This window comes from Pipistrellus kuhlii, unplaced genomic scaffold, assembly GCF_014108245.1.
Source record: "Pipistrellus kuhlii isolate mPipKuh1 unplaced genomic scaffold, mPipKuh1.p scaffold_m20_p_10, whole genome shotgun sequence".
NCBI classification, from domain to species: domain Eukaryota; kingdom Metazoa; phylum Chordata; class Mammalia; order Chiroptera; family Vespertilionidae; genus Pipistrellus; species Pipistrellus kuhlii.
This window is the reverse complement of record NW_023425405.1, coordinates 44,482,830-44,501,681: the sequence shown is the minus strand read 5'-3', so window position 1 is coordinate 44,501,681 and position 18,852 is coordinate 44,482,830. Positions and strand designations below refer to the sequence as shown.

At 39.1% G+C, this 18,852-nt stretch overlaps 1 protein-coding gene across 1 annotated transcript in view; it reads right to left on the bottom strand.

Annotated features, from left to right (window-relative positions):
• SEMA3E (semaphorin 3E) overlaps nucleotides 1–6,738 on the bottom strand; it is a 211,306-nt gene extending 204,568 nt beyond the window's left edge. Inside the window, exon 1 of the mRNA XM_036429568.2 lies at nucleotides 6,243–6,738. Within this exon, the coding sequence (XP_036285461.2) occupies nucleotides 6,243–6,357 (115 nt within the window). The 5' untranslated portion in view covers nucleotides 6,358–6,738. The remainder of the gene's footprint in view (nucleotides 1–6,242) is intronic.
• Between the last annotated feature and the right edge of the window lie 12,114 nt (nucleotides 6,739–18,852).

Genomic DNA, 18,852 nt, shown 5'->3' with positions numbered 1-18,852 from the left:
CAGAATTCTGTCCTCTCAATATCAGAGACTATCACACTTGGTTCAACTGTGGTATTAACATATCCTTTTCACTCATAGTCCAGAAAATCCAGCCTATAAAATATCCAGTCTTATCACTATCAACCTTATCCTGAGAATTAAAAAAATACTGATGTTTATGGTTTATCTTATACTTCAAATGTTATTGAACACCACACTGTGAAAAAAAATCATCATTAAAATAATCATCACCCTTTGTATAACTTATATAATATTCTAAAGAAGTATCAGGTGTTGTACTAAAGACTACTAGCCACTTTTGGCCCTATCAATTGAAACCAAGAAGATGATCTTAATCATCTTAATCTTAACTATGCACCTTTTGGGAAATGTTTAAATGGTATAATTTCAGTTATGTTTTATTTTATGTCTTTAACACTATGGGGCTATGTATGATGGGGCATGCATGCAAAGTGCCATTTCTGGATTCCTGCAGACTACTTTTACACACAAAGATGAAGGAGTAAGTCTCTGCATGCTCTCCCACTAAGAACTCCCAATGATGACTCCAGTAGATAGTTTTGATAAAATAAACCTGGATCAGCTAATGGTTACCAATCTTTCTCACCAGCAATGACCAATTTGATGTTTGGAGCCTTATTAGGAGGTCATAGAACTGAGGCCACATCTTACCCAGTGGCTTAAAAAACAAAAACAAAGAAACAAAAAAACAAACAAAAATAACCACCAAAAAGCTGTTTTCTAATAAATACGCTACTTAATTCTCATTGATTCTCCCTAATGGAGATCTGGGCATGAAAGTTTATATTTACTCCTGGGTCTTACTTTCACTACTTTCTTTATGAATCATGCCTTATGACCAGTTTTTATTTATTAACCACACAGAGATGTGTGACTAATGTCACTGTTGATACTACCTCCTTACTGGCTGAAGAGACAAAACTATGAGCCGGGTCAGGAAAAACTGGCTCGGTCACTGCCTCTTTTTATTTGCCCTAGATATAAAATGCCGAGCCTTCAGGATGATTGTTCAAAACATATATATATATATATATATATATATATATATATATATATATATTCCTCTTCTAAAATTATATCTCCATATATCTCCATTTTTCCATATAAATAAAAAATTCTAAAACATATGGTAAAAAGTGAAAAAGTGAATATGTATAATAAATGAATATATGCACTTTTAAGTATATATATTTTTATTGATTTCAGAGAGGAAGTGAGAGGGAGATAGAAACATCAATGATGAGAAAGAATCATTGATCAGCTGCCTCCTTCACACCCCCCACTGGGGACTGAGCCCTAAACCTGGGCATGTACCCTAACCAGGAATCAAACTGTCATCTCCTGATTCATAGGTTGATGCTTAACCACTAAGCCACACCGGCCAGGCTATGCACACTTATAATAAAAAAATATTGGCTGTGAATCTTGCAAAAATGTACAGGTGAGCCCTAATCAGTTTGGCTCAATGGATAGAGCGTCGGCCTGCAGACTGAAAGGTCCCAGGTTCAATTCTGGTCAAAGGCATGTACCTTGGTTGTGGGCACATCCCCAGTAGCAGGTGTGCAGGAGGCAGCTGATTGATGTTTCTCTCTCATGGATGTTTCTAACAGTCTATCCCTCTTCCTTCCTCTCTGTAAAAAAAACACCCAAAAAACAAAAAACAAACAAACAATAAAGTGCATATTTTTTTAAAATGCACAGGTGATATAATCATCTTCTAAATTATAACTAGAGGTCAAAGGGATGGAAAATGGAATTTGGAGTGAATGCAATCTATCAAGAGAAATCATACATTTTATGCTCATTAAAACTAAAGTTCTGTCTTCTATATTAGCATTATCTTTGCAGTTGTTATTGATTTTTTAAGAGAGAGAGGAAAGGAGATTGAGAGGCAGACAGAAACATCTATGAGAAATATCAATCCCACATACCAGGCATGTGCCCTGACTGAGAATCCAACCAGTGACCTCTTGGTGCATAGGCCGATGCTGAACCAACTGAGCCACACTGGCTATATTGATATCCAAACTCATGCCATTCCTGAAGGTTTTCCTCTGTAGGACACACTTCTTTTCAACCTTCTCAGTTTATAGCAGTCTTCAGGAAACATTAATAATGTAATTTTTAGGTTATAAATTACCTTCACAGATATTGTTGCTCTATTTAATTCTCTCAGAAACCCGATAAGATAAGGAAAGCATCATCACAATCCCTGTTTTCAAATTAAGGGAGCTGAAGCACATTTGCCATTAGTATAAGTGAAAGGACTTGAGCTAGAGTAGAGATCTCTGACTTCAAATTCTGAGCTCTCTGAACCACGAGAAATCTGTATTAATGGCTTATAATATCCACATACACTAACACTATCGGACTTTCGATATGTATGGATATGTCTTTGATGCTCAAATCTACATTTATAATGGCTGTATGTTTCAGGAACGATCTCCTGCCATATCCATGCCTTATATTTAGCTATCTGTTCATTGAACATCCTGAGAGAGCATCCTCTGCTTAAGCAGCCATTCTCCCTTGGCTCATGGGATTGTGCGGTTCCTTATTGGGCTTTGCACACCCGCCCCATCTGCCAAGCGCCCTTGATTGAATTTCTGGGGCTTTCCATGTGCATTGGGATTTCTTCTATGACACACGGCTCTCTCCTTTGTTGTTTTCTTCTTTGAGCTCCATTATCAGGAAGGTTATTTTTGTCTTCCCTGTAACCTCATTAATGCAGGATGGGGAAAGATAAGGAGAGAGCAGACATCAACAGAGAGAAGTGGCTGAGTCCACCAGGACTCTTCTCTCTTGATTCCCTCCTTCCTTCATTTTTGTCATGAGGATCATACCTATTTTTCTTTGGGCAGAATAGTATAAATCTGTATTAATCACATCAATATTAGCCTCTGTAGGGTATTTGCTATAAAGTTGGCTATCATGTTTAAATATTCATAATTTTTTAAATACTTACACATCTTTACTGAAAATTCTTATAGAGTAGGACAAAAGAAAAACAAAACCTGCCACGTTAATCCTTGCTATGTCCTTATTTGTTAACCCCATTTATCTTGTACCTATAAAATGCATTAAAAGATGTATGGCCCTCTCCAATTTGGCTCAGTGGATAGAGCAGCGGCCTGCAGACTAAAAGGTCTCATGTTCCGTTCTGGTCAAGGGCACACGCCCAAGTTGTAGGCTAGATCCTCAGCGTGGGGCATGCAGGAGGCAGCCAATCAAAGATTCTCTCATCATTGATGTTTATATCTCTCCCTCGCCCTTCCTCTCTGAAACCAATAAAAAATATATTTTTTAAAGATATATGCAATGCCCCAACAAGAGTAAATATCTCATCTTTTTACCCACTAGCCTTGCCCTATTTTAGCCCATTTACTGAAGATTTGAGTAGAGGGTATATGCAGTAAGAAGAGGGAGGAATTTAATTTCATCCCACTGTGGGCAGAGGGCAGTGGGAAGTAAGGGAGAAGATGCTTCGTAGCTGATACCAACAACTTTCTGCCCTGTCTCCCCATTCTTTGCTCCCTCTCCCCACCCCCCTTTAATCCCAATGGTCTCTTCTCAAGCTCTGTTTAAGAACATGCCACTTTCAAAGATAGAGATGGGTAGAGAAGAGAGAAAAGAGAATTCTTGGGCTTTTTTTCCCTGAATATATTTTTATATAATTTAAGTCAAGCTTTGCATATAACTCTTTGGTAGGAGACACTAAGCTTGTGGTTTCAAAAATCCTCTTGACAATGAAGGATACAAGGAAAATGCTTGTCCTTCTCGCATGTGGCATAGACCACAGCCGTGAAGTGAATCCTTGGATTAACTAACCCGTAGGCCACCCCCCAGCCGGCGGCTCAGGCAGCAGTGCAGAAGGGCTGCTGTTCCTTATACCTAGTGCCTCTTATGTTGAAGGCCCAAGCACCTGCTTATATTAACCACCTAATTCATCAACTACTGAATTGTTCCCATTTTTATGTCATTTAAGATAGCAAAAGCTTATACAATATCCTACCCTTAGCTTTCAGATACTGCTAAATGGCCATTGAATTCCGGAGTGTAAATGCCCTCTTCATACTTCACTGGTGGGACTGCAGCTTCCTGCTCTGACAGCTCATTGGCTTTGCTCTCACAGAAGCACCTGTGGGGCAGCAGGCATTTGCTGCTGCCTCTACAGTGTGATCTCTCAGCTGCCTTTTGCTAACGGAATGGCACAGGTGAGAACAATTCTATTTTCAGGCAACTTTCTTCTGTCTTTGCATAAAAGCACAATAGTGCACATAGTCAGCTAGTGTCAGTAAAGCCAAAGGGAAATCTTGTAAGTTTTCAGTCTGGTGTACACATAGATTCTAGCAGTTCTGCTCCCACACCATTTAAGACAACTCAAAATAAGTTACAGTTATTCCTTTGATTAGGAGAGATTTAGTGAAGGTGAGACTAATAACCACATTAAGCACAGCATTTCATTGCATTAGAGAGTTTTGGTATTCTCTGACCAAATTATTATCCCTCTAATGAACTATTATAAAATGAGATTTATTTGAAAACATATTGATATCTATCAAAAAATAAAAACCCTAATAATGAAGTTAATTCCAGGCATAGCAGAAATGGTAGCTTGCCAAAACTGACAGCTTATCCACTTGTTTACATAAAGAAAATAATCCATTTATTATGCTTTTTTTCTGACTTCCTTGTTTATTTTCCATCATATCACATTTCTACACATGGCTGTATTTGATCATTACTTCTTAGAAATATGCATTTTGATACATACCATGATACATCTTCCCAAATCAAATGATGTATACTAATGCTAAACACTATATTTTAAATAGTTTACAAATTTAGTGTCAATGTGTCTCTTAAATTCATATTACCTACTGGAGAGTGTTATAGAAAATTTATTTAAACTAAAAAAAAAAAATCCACAGATTTTAGCTATTCTAAAAATGAGAAATTTCTATAGTCAAAATTAAAATACAAAAAGATCAATCATGTCATTTAAAACTGAGAGAGGCCTCCCTTTTTGTTTCTCCTACTGATAAACATTACACCTTTATTTTAAAAATACAAGCTTCTGTTCTTCCTATAGAAGGGGGAGAGGAGGGGGGAGGGGGAAAAGGCAATTTGAAAGCTTACACAATTGAAAAATGGTTCTTACATAATTCTTCTGTTGCATCTATTATCTGTCTCAATGGTTGGCAATAATTTCTCAATGGTTGGCAATAATAAATACTTATTTTCTGAAAATGTATTCCAAATTTCTTTTAAGTCAGCAAAGTCACTTTCTCATAGTGTGGGTTTTGTTTGTTGCTGATTTGTTTGTTTCTTTACAGGAGGAATCACCAAACCTATTCATGATTGGCTTTTACTGATCCTGATGCAAAAGCTGTATCTTTTGATCATTTATTTATGACTAAAAGCTGCTTTAAAAGACACAGTGGCACAATAAAATATTTAAGCCCTCTGACAGATCAGCAGGTAAGCAGTATGAACTTACATTAAAAAGAATAGATACTAATGAATAGTCCCCAGCATTTTAACCAATGGATATCAGTTTACAAGAATTGCAAATAAACTCTGGATTTATTTATTTATTTATTGCCACACACACACACACACACACACACACACACACTATTCTAATAATTCAACAAGAAAGCTAATTTATTTCAGCTGTTCGTCATTTTAATGACAGCACCTTGCTATCACGAGTAAGAAATCATTTAGCTTCTCAGGAATTTTCTCCTCCTCTCCTCCCCAGGAGGGACCACACCACACAACAAAACCAGTTGCACCTTTATTTCTGAAGCCCTTCCCCGCCTTTGCTCCCCATAAACTGGTATTTAGATACCAAGTGATAACTCTGTGGATTCAGCCCCTGAAGGCTGTACACAACCTGATCCCTACCCCCTCCTGTTGTGTCTGCCGGCGAGGGAAGTTCTCACTTACAAAACCTACTATTTACAAGGCAAAAAAAAATAATAATAATAATAACAACCTCTGTGAGTTGGCACGTGATTGTTGCCCTCCCTTCCATCCCATCCGGCTCTGGCAAGTAAGTGTGACACACGCATGACCGGTCCTCAGACTCCTCGGTCCGCTTTTGCAATCCTTGCTCAGGTGCAATGCCTGCTCAGGGTCTGGGAAGACCGGAGACCTGAGGACTTGAATGTTATTTTTCTCTTTACGGAAAGGATCTGGAAAAGGAGGTGACCTACCTTTATGTGTCAGGCGTAAGCGGGGCTGCGCGGTGTCCGCGGCGTGAGCTCCGGTCCAGAGCTCCAGGAGGTAGCCCCAGAGGAGCCAGGTGAGACGCTGCCCGGGCCATGCCATGCTGCCCTGCAGACCTCAGCCGATCCGATCCGATCCGATCCTCAGATCCTCAGATCCTCAGTGCCAGGCGGAGTGAGTGAGTTCCACTCAGGACTCCCCTCCAGGGCCCGCGTGGGAGGGAGGCAGAGGCTTTGTCAGACACCGCACGCCTTGTCATCAAGGCTCCCCGGTGCCATTTGTCAGGCGGTGGTGGTGTTTGGCCACGGGAAGCCTTTCTTTCCTCCGGGACAGTTGTTTATAAGCCCGGAGCAAGAGGACATTCCGAGGAGGAGCGTGTCTCCAGAGCCATGCCCTGCGCTCCCCTCCCCGGGGGGCGATCCGGAGAGAAACCCCGTGTGGGGGCCACTTTCTGCAGAACAGGGGGTGCCGCCAGAGCCCCCTCCCGGGCACACGCACCGCCTCCCGCCCGCCCGCCCCCCGGGAGCTCCCCTCCCGGCGCCCGCAGCCCGCCTGCCGGACGGCGAGCTCTCCCTCCCTCACCTCTCACCCCGCTAATGAACAACAAGACGCGCCTTTCCCTCCAGGAGCTGCCGGTCCGACCCGCCCTGCAGGGCCGGGAGCTGTCAGCGGGGCAGCGGGGCCGGGAAAGTTCAGGCGGGCGCCGCGGACCTGCAGTTTCTAGGAAGTGTTGGTGCTGCACGTGCCCTGCTCCCACCCGCCCTCCCGGGTCCCGGCGTCACTGCTCAGCCCCGGAGGCAAGTTCCCTCCTGATGGGGAGGAGGGGATCAGAGGGAAAACGGCCTAGAGCAGGCGGGTGATGGCAGAATATGGAACAGAAGAGGATGGATGCTGTGTCAGGGAGGGCTTTGGAATGCCCAGGCACCCAGAGTCACCCTTCCATAAATGCACATTCATGTTAAGTCCTCAGTGTGTCACCATCTAGTACTGAAATTTCATTTTTTAGAGTTTCGACTTTTTTTTTTTTTTTTTACATGTATGGCTTTTTATATGGATGACATCTAACCAATGTGACTTTCAACTCTTCTAAGGGAAAGGTGTTTCAAGACCCTGAAAAAATAAATGTTCTCTCTCATAGATGTGCTGGAACTACTTATTTTGCTGAGGCAATCCTCCAGATCAGTTCGAAGCAAATCATACATGTTATCTTGAATTTAAGAATAATTCGGTTTTCAAGTACTTTGCTCTGAGATAAGGTAACTATGGAAAAGTTGAGATTCTCTAACCAACAGACCCCCCAAAAAGCAGGTATCAGGGAACTCAGGATGTGACATGCCTTAGGGTTCAACAGCTATGCACTTTGAGAGTTTATTTTCCTAGACACCACTTTGTGTAAATAAGCTTAACACAATGGGTCAACTTTACAATCTACTCTCAATCAATCTCAAAAACAAAACCAAACACACTGTAGCGATTGGCATGTGAATGAATAGGATTATTTTGAGATACCAATAAACTTAAATAGATATTTGATTTGAGAGTTGAGAGTTACGTGATAAACAAATTTCAACTATGGTTACATTTTTTTTTTTCCTGCGTTTGAAATGATAACCATTAAGGACACTTCTTTGAGAGGTATGTTTTGTTTTTTTTTAAAATCATGTAATTGTTACAAAAAGATAATGCAGGGTTACCCTGACATTTTGAATTCTATACAAGCAAACGGAAAGCTCGGCATGCTCTATCCATTTTTTTAAAGCATGATATCGTCATTTACAAGCAGAGTATATTTAGCAAAATGTAAACGTCACTGGGTATTGTAAATAATTAGATTTCTAAGGTCTACAAAAGATTACAAGCTCTAAACATTATTTAACAGGAAAGCAACCGTGAAGTCTTTGGAGACTTTTAACCTGGGGTGGTCTCTGGAGGCAGTTGCATATTTTCAAAGCCAGGCAGTTGAGCTGCAGAGCTAACGGCTGTCGTAAATGTGATATACCATACCTTCAGAATCCTCTTTCATTTTCTTCCAGAGTTGAAGTGACCAGAAAATAAATAGCAGTTTTACACGTATTATCTAATGGCAGGATTCTGGAAAAGTAAATATGATGCGTATAACTTTTATTACAAATATATGGCTGCTCTCATAAAATTAAATCCTACCTAAGATTACACAGGGCCTGTCCTAAATCAGTTATGGAACAGAGGCAATGCAAGATATATCCCATTTCATTAGGATACAAAATTCACACCATCATATATTGGTGCAGGAAGACATGTTACGAATGCCAGTTATATGCATACAAGCTACCTACCAAGATTCATCTCCAGTTTCACATGTGATCCTTCATCTTAGGTTAGCAAGACAATGTGTCACATGCCATAGTAATGAGTTCCTTTGGTTTTTCTCAAAATGTGCTTTGGTTTGTCCTGTCATCAATGTCATTGCTTATTCCCTTTAACTCCTTCCTATATCCTTCTACCTTTCTCAGAGGAAACACACAGATGATGCCAAAAAGTGACTGTTAAAAAAATCAGCAACCCAAAACTAAATGTCCAGAACTTTCCATATAACTTTAGCTCCTGGTAATGAAATGAAGAGTCTTTGACACCAAATCTGTCATTCACATTATAAAATAAGAACCCTCAGAAGCAGGGTATCATATAATTTGTCTTCCAAATAAGGTATGTTTGAGAGTCAAAGAGCCTTCTATTGATGATGATATGTAAACTAAGAATATTATAAATAAACCAGGATATCAAAGTCACCCTACTTGTGAAAGATAGCTGTGAATCATTGGAAAATTTGGAAATGAAAAACACACACACAAAACAACAACAAACACTTGACATCACCAACAGTGAATGAAGAGCTTTAGTGAACGACAGAGCTTTGGTACTAGCAACAATACCTGTTGATATTATTATAGTTGATTTGAAAAGACCTAGACTACCAGTTTGAATACATTAGACAACATAAAAAAAAAAAAAAAAAAAAAAAAAAAAACAACAACAACAACAACAAAAACCCACACAGGCGAGGAGGGAAGTGTCAATTCTGAAGGTATTGCCTGACAGGTCAAATGTCTCATTCCCAAATCTTAACCCTTTATTGCTAGTGTCACAACACTGTATGAAGGGCAGCTTGGCCTGACAGTGAGAGAAAAGGGGAATGGAGTATTCCTTGGGAGTTCTGGGCTCTCCCATGGTGGCTCTGACACTGGTCCCTGATTGTACAGGCAGCAGGTCTCTGAAACCTTCCCTCACAGTATGTGGCCCTAGACCCGTGGTCAGCAAACTGCAGCTCACGAGCCACGTGCGGCTCTTTGGCCCCTTGAGTGTGGCTCTTCCACAAAATACCACGGCCCGGGCCAGTCTGTTTTGAAGAAGTGGCATTAGAAGAAGTGTAAGTTTAAAAAATTTGGCTCTCAAAAGAAATTTCAATCACTGTACTGTTGGTATTTGGCTCTGTTGACTAATGAGTTTGCCGACCACTGCCCTAGACTGTCTGCTGCTGAATCCTGAAGGTACTTGTTAAAAGATGAGATTCCTGTGCCCAGCCCATATTCCTGGATTGCCAAATTTTAAGTACTAGAATTTGAGTTTTACTATGATTTCTGTAGGTCAGTGTTGTTCAAATATTTAACATTTGTTACCCACTTTCACCATTTTTATCATGATAGTGTAGTATCTGCAATTAAAATTTAACTTACCTTAAATTTCCTCATAGGCTTGTTGTACTACTTATAGTTTTCAAATACATGTGAAAAACAGCAATTATAAAATGTTATCTCTCTACCACTTAAAATGATCTCACATACTATGGGAGATGGTACTAACTAATGGCCTCAAGAATAGCCATTCCTACTTTCCTGACCCAGAAAGATGGGAGATTATATACATATACTAGAGGCCCTGTGCATGGATTTGTGCACCAGTAGAGTCCCTCAGCCTGGCTTGCAGGGATCAGGCTGAAACCAGCTCTCTAACATCCCCTGAGGGATTCTGAATTGTGAGAGTGCACAAGCCAGGCCGAGGGACCCCACCAGTGCACCCTTAGGGCCAGGGAGGGTGTGTGGGAGGGCTCCAGAGCATGTCAGGCCCATCTAGCCCAGTCCCTATTTGTCGGACCCCAGCAGCAAGCTAACCTACTAGTTGGAATGTCTGCACCCTGGTTGTCAGTGTATGTCATAGTGACTGGTCGAACAGTCAAACAAATGGTGGGACACTTAGCATATTAGGCTTTTATTATATAGGATATGAAATTGTACTTCCCAGACCCTTGACAGCTTTTCTAGTTTTGACCAAATAAATGTAAGCAAAAGTGATGTGTATCACATTTGGCCCGAGGCAGTGAAATACTTCTAAGTAATTCTTCTATTTCTTTCTACAGCAAAGGAGTGATCATGAAATCTAAGCATCTCAGATGATTGAATCTCCACATTAGGGACAGTGCCTTGGAAACTTACCCAGACCCACAGCCAACTTTCTATGAGCAAAAACTAAACATATGTTATGTTTGGCTGTTAGGTTTATTTGTTACAGCTGCATAGCATAGCCTCTTCTGACTAAATGCATACATTTAACCTACTATGCTTTGGGAAACATGCTCTTGGACACACATATAACATGAATAAGCACTGATACAGTATTCCTTCCTATCTGTCTCTAAAACTACTTCAGCAGAAGTGTCTAAGACAGCCAATGATAGATATGGATTCTTGGGGGCTATGTATTATAAAAGATAAAGTGATTCCCTTTGTCATTTCCAGGATAGGGTGGGATGTGTCCTTGGATTTTCCTGAACATTGTATACAAAAATGATGTTGTAAGCAGAATTTATAGGTGAGCAACATAGTACTACATCTCAAGAACATTAGGATTAAAACCATTAGTACATCAAAGTCTCACAATAGCAATGATGAGGATTCTTTTTATAACCAAAGATAAACTTTATCTACAGCAGCCATGGCATTTCAGGTTCACTAATCCTTCACCTACTCCTGCTAGCCCTGCAACATCTCAAATGTCCCAGTATGGCCTGCTATTGCTGCTGTGGTTGCCATCACTACTGCTGGGTTTTGCAGGCAAGACTGCTGATGAATTGTTTGGTCAGTCAGTTCAGCTGCCCTGTGTCACAGACTCTGTAAGGGTTCCAGAAGTCTGCATTGACCATTTCCCACATTCACTCATTCAGGAAGATGAGGAAAAATAGATAATTTGTTCGCTTCTGATTTGTGTGTGACATCCCATCAATCAATACCGTCCAGGATTGAATGTAGTCATTGAACTGAAAGAGATTTGGCTGATGCCATTGTGATGTCATCATTTGGATAACTAGCAGTTCAATACATTTGCTTTATATTTTCCGTTTTGATCATCCATTCATTAAATTTGAGCAAAATGTATACTTTATAGAACTTCAAATTCTTTGTTTCTGACTCACAGTAGGTTTATTCTAGTTTTCTCTTTGGTCCTTGGCTACAAGAAAAACAGAAAAGGCATTTTGAGGATTTTATGCCAAGTGTTGGCTTTAATTGATTTCGATCAGAAAGCAGCGATGGTTCTCATGCTCTCTCTATGGAGAAATAAAATTGTTATGTGTGTCATTAACACTGAAAATCTTTTAACTGATCAGTCCTGAGAGTTTTCTTTCTATTCCTCCTTATAAAGTTCAAGAGAATTCCTAAAAAAAGACAGAATTCCAATCGCTGGCTTAAAAAAATGCAACAGAAACCTCCATCACATATTGTTTTTCATGTCTGTTGTAACATATATTTCTGTGTTATTGGTGCCACCAAAGGTGAATTGTTTATACTATACTAGAGGCCTGATGCACAAAGTTCTTGCAAGGGGCTTGCCCTCCACTGCCGCTGCAGCCACCCCCTCTGTCTCAGCCTCCGCCCACCGTCATAGCTGTGGGCCCTCTCAGCCCCAGCTTCGTCCAGAAGGTCACTGGAAGGATGTCCTGTCTAATTAACATATTATGCTTTCATTATTATACAATAGATTATTATAGATGACTAGTATCCTCAAAACCTAACAACATATATCAAGCTGATTCCAATCTAATGGAATGAAAATAATGATTACTGTTCATTTGTTATTTTCTCTATGCTGAGCACTGTGAAAAGCACAATTATACAAAATTCAATTTAACTCAGACAACAACCCTATGCAATAGATATTATTTCTATTGCCACTTATACGTGGGAAGTATCTGGAACACAGATATTAAGTAACTGGTCTGAGGTGAAATACCTATGAGCAATAGCACTATCAGTTTAAACCCAGACTCTAGGGCCTGTGTTCCAACACTTATACTTGCCCTCTCAGAGAATATTGTTTAGATAAAACTTTATGAAGACATTTTCAAATTTCTACACTAACAGAACTTATTTTTAATACATTTTAATATAAACTGTATATGGCTTTAAAATAAAAACCTTTCAAGGCAGCCATCAGTCTCTGTGATTAATCTCACCAGGTAAGTCCTCCATCCAAGGTTGTGTCAGATGGTTGAGAATACTCTTCCTCCATTTCAGGTTATAGACTGTCTGCTGCACGAAGTTTAGTATTTGTTTACTTGACCAGATACTGGCCCTTGAAGGTTATTAGGTCTGATAAGAGTCTTCTTAGCTTGGTAATCAGGCACAACACTGGAGCTAAATTCAGTAGGGAAAATTATTAAAGAACACATTTCTAAGAAAACTAAGAAAATCATTACTTTAAGAAAAATTGCCAGGAAATCATAGTTACTCTTATTTGTGGAAATATACGGTTTGTAAATGCACACACACACACACACACACACACACTTCTAGTTATGATTATAAGAGAATAAAAAAGTTTTAAGAAAGAGTTTAAAGGTAATAAATCACTTACAAATAGTTACTAATGTTTACATTATTTTTTCCAAAAGATACTAAGATTTTCAAACAATGTTGATACTAATGCATGTAAAATAAAGACAACATTTTATACTCAGTCCACTTAATAAACAGACTCAGTATGAGACCAATAATAAGTAAAATAAAAAACCATCCATGGGCTTCTTTAATGTCGTTCTAGAATTTAAGACTACATATATTTTTGTCTTCTTGGGAAAAAAGTGATCTAATTTTTTCAAGGTCAGTTTGTGGATTATTTACTTAAAAAAGAAAGAAAAAAAAGGAGAGAAAGAAGGAGGGGGAAAATAAGAGATAATTCCATATCACTAAAATAACTAAAAGCTTTTTTCTTCAAATTCTTGTTGATTTTCTCTATGATCCCCTTTGTTTTTTAGATACAATTGCTGAAGCCAGACCAATTGGCAAGGAGTAATTTATTGTTTATTATTGATTGTGTGATATTTGTGAGGCACTCTGTTAAGCTTAAGATATTTAGAAATCCCAAATCAGTTTCTTCCTTTCTTCCTGTTAATTATTTGAATCATTTCTTTCGTTGTTCAATTTATCTTAACAGAGGGTATTTGTCCAAGGTATAAGCATTAAGTGAAAAAAAAAAAAAAAAAAAAGTGTCCCATTATGAAAGAAAAGAAAGGACTTAGGTAAAGCCAATGTGATTATCCATCAGTCAGTTGGCAAGAAACTAAGCCAAAGAGCCAAATATTTTGCAATATATTATAGCATCTTCAATTGTCATACAGTTGGCAGAAAGATATAACATTTTACATATCATAAAGCTGCCATCAACTCAATGAAGATACCTGTTTCACATTAAAGTAAATGGAAACAAGTACTAACTTTAAAGTTGTGAAGAATCTGACAAAAAATCAGAATATTCAAAATAAATCATGTTTTGGCTATGAATGTGAATTTCAGAGTTCAAAGGAATCACAATGACCAAGGGAAAAAGTCTGGCAGAAGTCCCGTAAGATCTCTTCTCCCCCCTGGACTTCTTTTCCTTAATACCATTCCAAATCACCATTTATGGAAGAGAGGATATAATACACAGATAAAAAGAATGTGACGTTGAACCCACTGGTGAGATCGCAGAGATGAAACAAGAAAAACCAAACTCATTATTTCGTGTCACCTTTCATTTAGCTTTACTATAATTTCCACACACAGGATTTGGCAAACCTGTTATTGTGCATGAGCCAGATTTTTCATAAGGCAGGATTTCAGGTACGGCGCCTTTTCTTTTGAATCTGTTGTTTCCTTGTTGGAATTACTTTTGACAGGCAGTATAAGTGGTTACTTTGCATTCACCAGTAGTTATAGCTCTGGCTTATTGTGTCCCAGGACATAACACTAGCACCATATGCAGGCCAAGACTGCAACTACATGTTCTCAGTTGTAAACAAAACCACATTACAAATCTGTTCATGCTCACAATTTATTCCTTATTACAAAATAAAGTATGTGCTTTATGCCATAATAATGTGGCACCTTATGATCTGAGAATAGACCCTTTTCATGGCTGTTAGAATGGGTCTTGTCAGTTAAGAGGAAAGGGATTTAAATCTTTCTTGTGAAACCTTCAAGACAAGAGTTTGAAGATTTCTATTTAAGAAAAAAAATTTTTTTTTAATAAAAGGCTTGAAATTTTTAAGAGATAACCATAAATGTGTCAGAAACAAAGGTAATAAATATGAAAATATGTCTTGTGACAATGTATTGATTAAAATTTAGGAAACTCAGTTGAAATTTTAATTGATTGGAGCTCTAAAATTAATCATCCCTGATTTTATGACTCTGTGTCATAGACCTAAATCATCTGTATTATTATTATTATTATTATTATTACTATCAGAAAAGGATACAATTTCATATCAATATGTTCTCTTCATACTATCCTGTGTTTTTAGGAATATGAACAGAAACTATCAGCTGCTCTAACCCTCAACTTCACACCACTTGCTTGCCAAAATAAATAAATGAATTAATTAATTAATTACAGAAACAATGTCTTTCCCCAGAGAACAAAACAAAAAGGTATATTTCAAGCTAGACTTTCACAAGATAAAGACATTAGCATGTTTCTAATGATAAATTAGTTTTTGTTCATAGAGCTATGCCTAAAATTTATTGCATGAGAATTTCAATAAATTGCATAATGATCTAAAGGCAGATCAATTACCATTGCATAAAAAGTATAAAAGTGGAATTGCAATAAAAACTGTATACTTTGAATGAAATTCTAATAGCTGAGCATGAAAAGTTAATTGATGTATCACCTATAATAATAAAAGTGTAATATGCTAATTAGACCAGACCTCCTTCTGGACATCCCTCCGGATCACCTTCTGGATGAAGCCAGGGCTGGGAGGGAAGCCTGGGTCCTGGGTGCAGGCAGCAAGGGGAAGGAAGACTTACTCTTGCATGAATTTTATGTTTTGGGCCTCTAATATACTTATAATAAAGTTGATAACTGTATTTTCTGGCAAATAAGATGACTCCCTAATTTTACAGTTAAAACATAGGTTTAGGCCTATATTCTCTGTATAAGACTACCCCCCACTTCAAAGAAAAGACTTACTTTGCCATCAAGATCTGCAGGTAATTTTTGTGCAATTTTGATCTTTTGCCCCCGATTTTCAGTTGACTTTTTTTCGTTTCAAAAGTCGTCTTAGCCCTCGCTGGTGTGGCTCAATGGATAGAGCGTCAGCCTGGGGACTGAAGGGTCCCAGGTTCGATCCCGGTGAAGGGCACATGCCTGGGTTGCAGGCTTGATCCCCGGTAGGGGGTGTGCAGGAGGTATCTGGTTAATGATTCTCTCTCATCATTGATGTTTCTGTCTCTCTCTCTCCTCCCTTCCTCTCTGAAAAAAAAAAAAAAAAAAAAAAAAAAAGTCGTCTTATACGCCGGAAAATACGGTAAGCTTTATCCAGGACTAAATACACAAAAGAACAATGTGTATTGCAAATAAAGGTGAAAATCAAGTAAAAGATTTAAGTTTTAAAGAAAAAGTCTACTTTACCAAGTATTTTCAACAAAGTAAACTTTATAGCATTAAAAACTTAGCATAGCATCTATTCCTTATTACCTGATTAAAAATCATGCTAATTTGCTTAAATTTAAGGAATGCTATTTAGTATAGTTTTTAACTATAACAATATTAACAGCTAAATGATATGAAAATCAAATATAATTTTACCTTCTGAATAAGCAGTCAAGTAAATTAAATGTTCCTCCTAGAATTTTCTGTTATTCTCATTATTTACTTCACTCTCCTTGCATCAATTTTGTCCTTTTATATAGGATAGGATCAAAACAATTCCTCTGTGCAGTATCCAAGATGGCTGCGCCCAGGTGAACACCTAGCTGCAGCCACACACAACAATTTCAAAAAAAAAAAAACAACTAAAATATAAAACGGACATTGCCCAGAACTACAGGAAGGTTGACAGACTGGAAATTCTACAGCGAGAAGCAAGGAGAAAACGAGAAGGAGGCGAGGAGGAGCTGGAAAAGCCCAAGGTCGGAGACGCGGTGCGCGGAGAGGACGGAGCCGGGAGAGGAGGGAGGCCGAGTGCCCGGTGGGCGTAACCTAGCGGAAAGGAGATAAAACTCCGACTGTGCTGGGCCCCCGACTGCTCTGAACCCCAGTTCTAGCTCAGACCCTGGGGACTCAGGCTCAGCCATAGGGAGCCAGGCTGTAAGGCGGAACCCCGGGGAGAGGCGAAAGGAGGTCCCGGCGGCGCACACACTGCACGCAGAGAAGGGATGGTCGGCTGTGCCGCGGGATTGCCCTGATGGGAAGGAGACTGGGGCTCCAGATTGCTCTGAACGCCACCTCCAACCCCACTTCCAACTGAACTGAACCCCAATACCGGGCTCATTGGGGGAGAGCATAGACTGTTTGGCAGCAGGCGAAAATCGAGGGCACCTGTCTCTCAGAGGCGCCGGCAGCGAGCACTGAAGGACCCGCATAGAGCGGGGCTGACGGAAACCAAAGCTGCAGGCTCCACCCTAAAACCCCGTCCCATCTGTAACTGCGAAATGCGACAACAAAATAGATCACAAACGAAAGAAATGGAGGACAAAAAGCGTCTGGATATAGAGTTCAAATCTACGCTTATAAGGTTTTTCAAGAATTTCCTAGAAAAGATGGATAAGTCCTATGAGGATATGAAAAGAGATCAACTAGAATTAATAAGGAGTCATCAAGAAATGATAAGGGATCAACAAGAAATAAAGAATACATTGTCTGAAATAAAAAAATATTTTACAGAGTCCTAAAAACAGAAGGGAAGATCGCAAGAATCAAGTCAAAGATTTGGAACATAAAGAGCCAGAAGACACTCCTCCACAGAAGCTAGAAGGCAAGAGAATCCAGAAAATTGAAGATAATGTAAGAAACCTCTGGGACAACTTCAAGCAAACCAACATCAGAATTATGGGGGTCCCAGAAGATGAGAGAGAGCAAGATATAGAAAACATACTGAAAGAAATAGTGACAGAAAACTTTCCCCACCTGGTGAAAGAATTAGACTTACAAGTCCAGGAAGCACACAGAACTCCAAACAAAAGGAATCCAAAAAAGACCACACCAAGACACAGCATACTTAAAATTCCAAGAGCAAAAGACAAAGAGAGAATATTAAAAGAAGCAAGAGCAAAGAAGGTAGTTACCTATAAAGGAGCACCTATACGATTGTCAGCTGACTTCTCAACAGAAACCATGCAGGCCAGAAGGGAATGGCAAGAAATATTCAAGGTGATGAATAGTAAGAACCTACAGCCAAAGATAATCTATCCAGCAAAGCTATCACTCAGAATCGAAGGTCAGATAAAGAGCTTCACTAATAAAAAAAAAAGTTAAAGGAGTTCATCACCACCAAACCAGAATTATATGAATTGCTGAAGGGGGTTCTTTCAGAAGAGAAAGTAAACAAAGATAAAAATTATGAACAACAAATACGTAACTATCAACAAGTGAGTCTAAAAACCAAGGAAATTAAAAAAAAAAATCTGATGAATAATAGTAACTGTTGAATATAATAGAATCAGAGGTATGGAAGGGGAGTGAACTGACGATTCTTGGGGAAAAGGGGAGGGGGGGCGTGGGAAGAGACTGAACATAAACTGTGCACCTATGGATGAGGACAATGGGGAGTGGGGAAAGGGCAGAGGGTGGGGTGGGAACCTGGTGGAGGAGAGCAATGGTGGGGGGCAGGGGGAAGGAACATTTGTAATAATATGAACAATAAAAACTTATTAAAAAAAAAACAAAAAAAACCCAATTCCTCTGTATTGAATAATCCCCAACCTCATAGAAAAATGTAGTAGTAATATTACCCATCTTAAAAATAAATATCTTCCTATCCTCACTGAGTTCAAATTTATAGCAAATTTCTTCAAAATATTGTCTATATTCTGTTTTCATTTGTTCACCTCTGATTTTCTCTTGAATCCACTCTATTAGTTTGAATGGTTGTGGGTAGTGAAAGGAAGAAAGGAAGGAAGGAGGGAAGGAAGGAAGGAAGGAAAGGAAAGGAAAGGAAAGGAAAGGAAAGGAAAGGAAAGGAAAGGAAAGGAAAGGAAAGGAAAGGAAAGGAAAGGAAAGGAAAGGAAATCATTTAAATATGACACATTTGACTTCTTCTTATAAACCCTTCTGTTGCAAAATACTGAACTAACTAATGAGTAA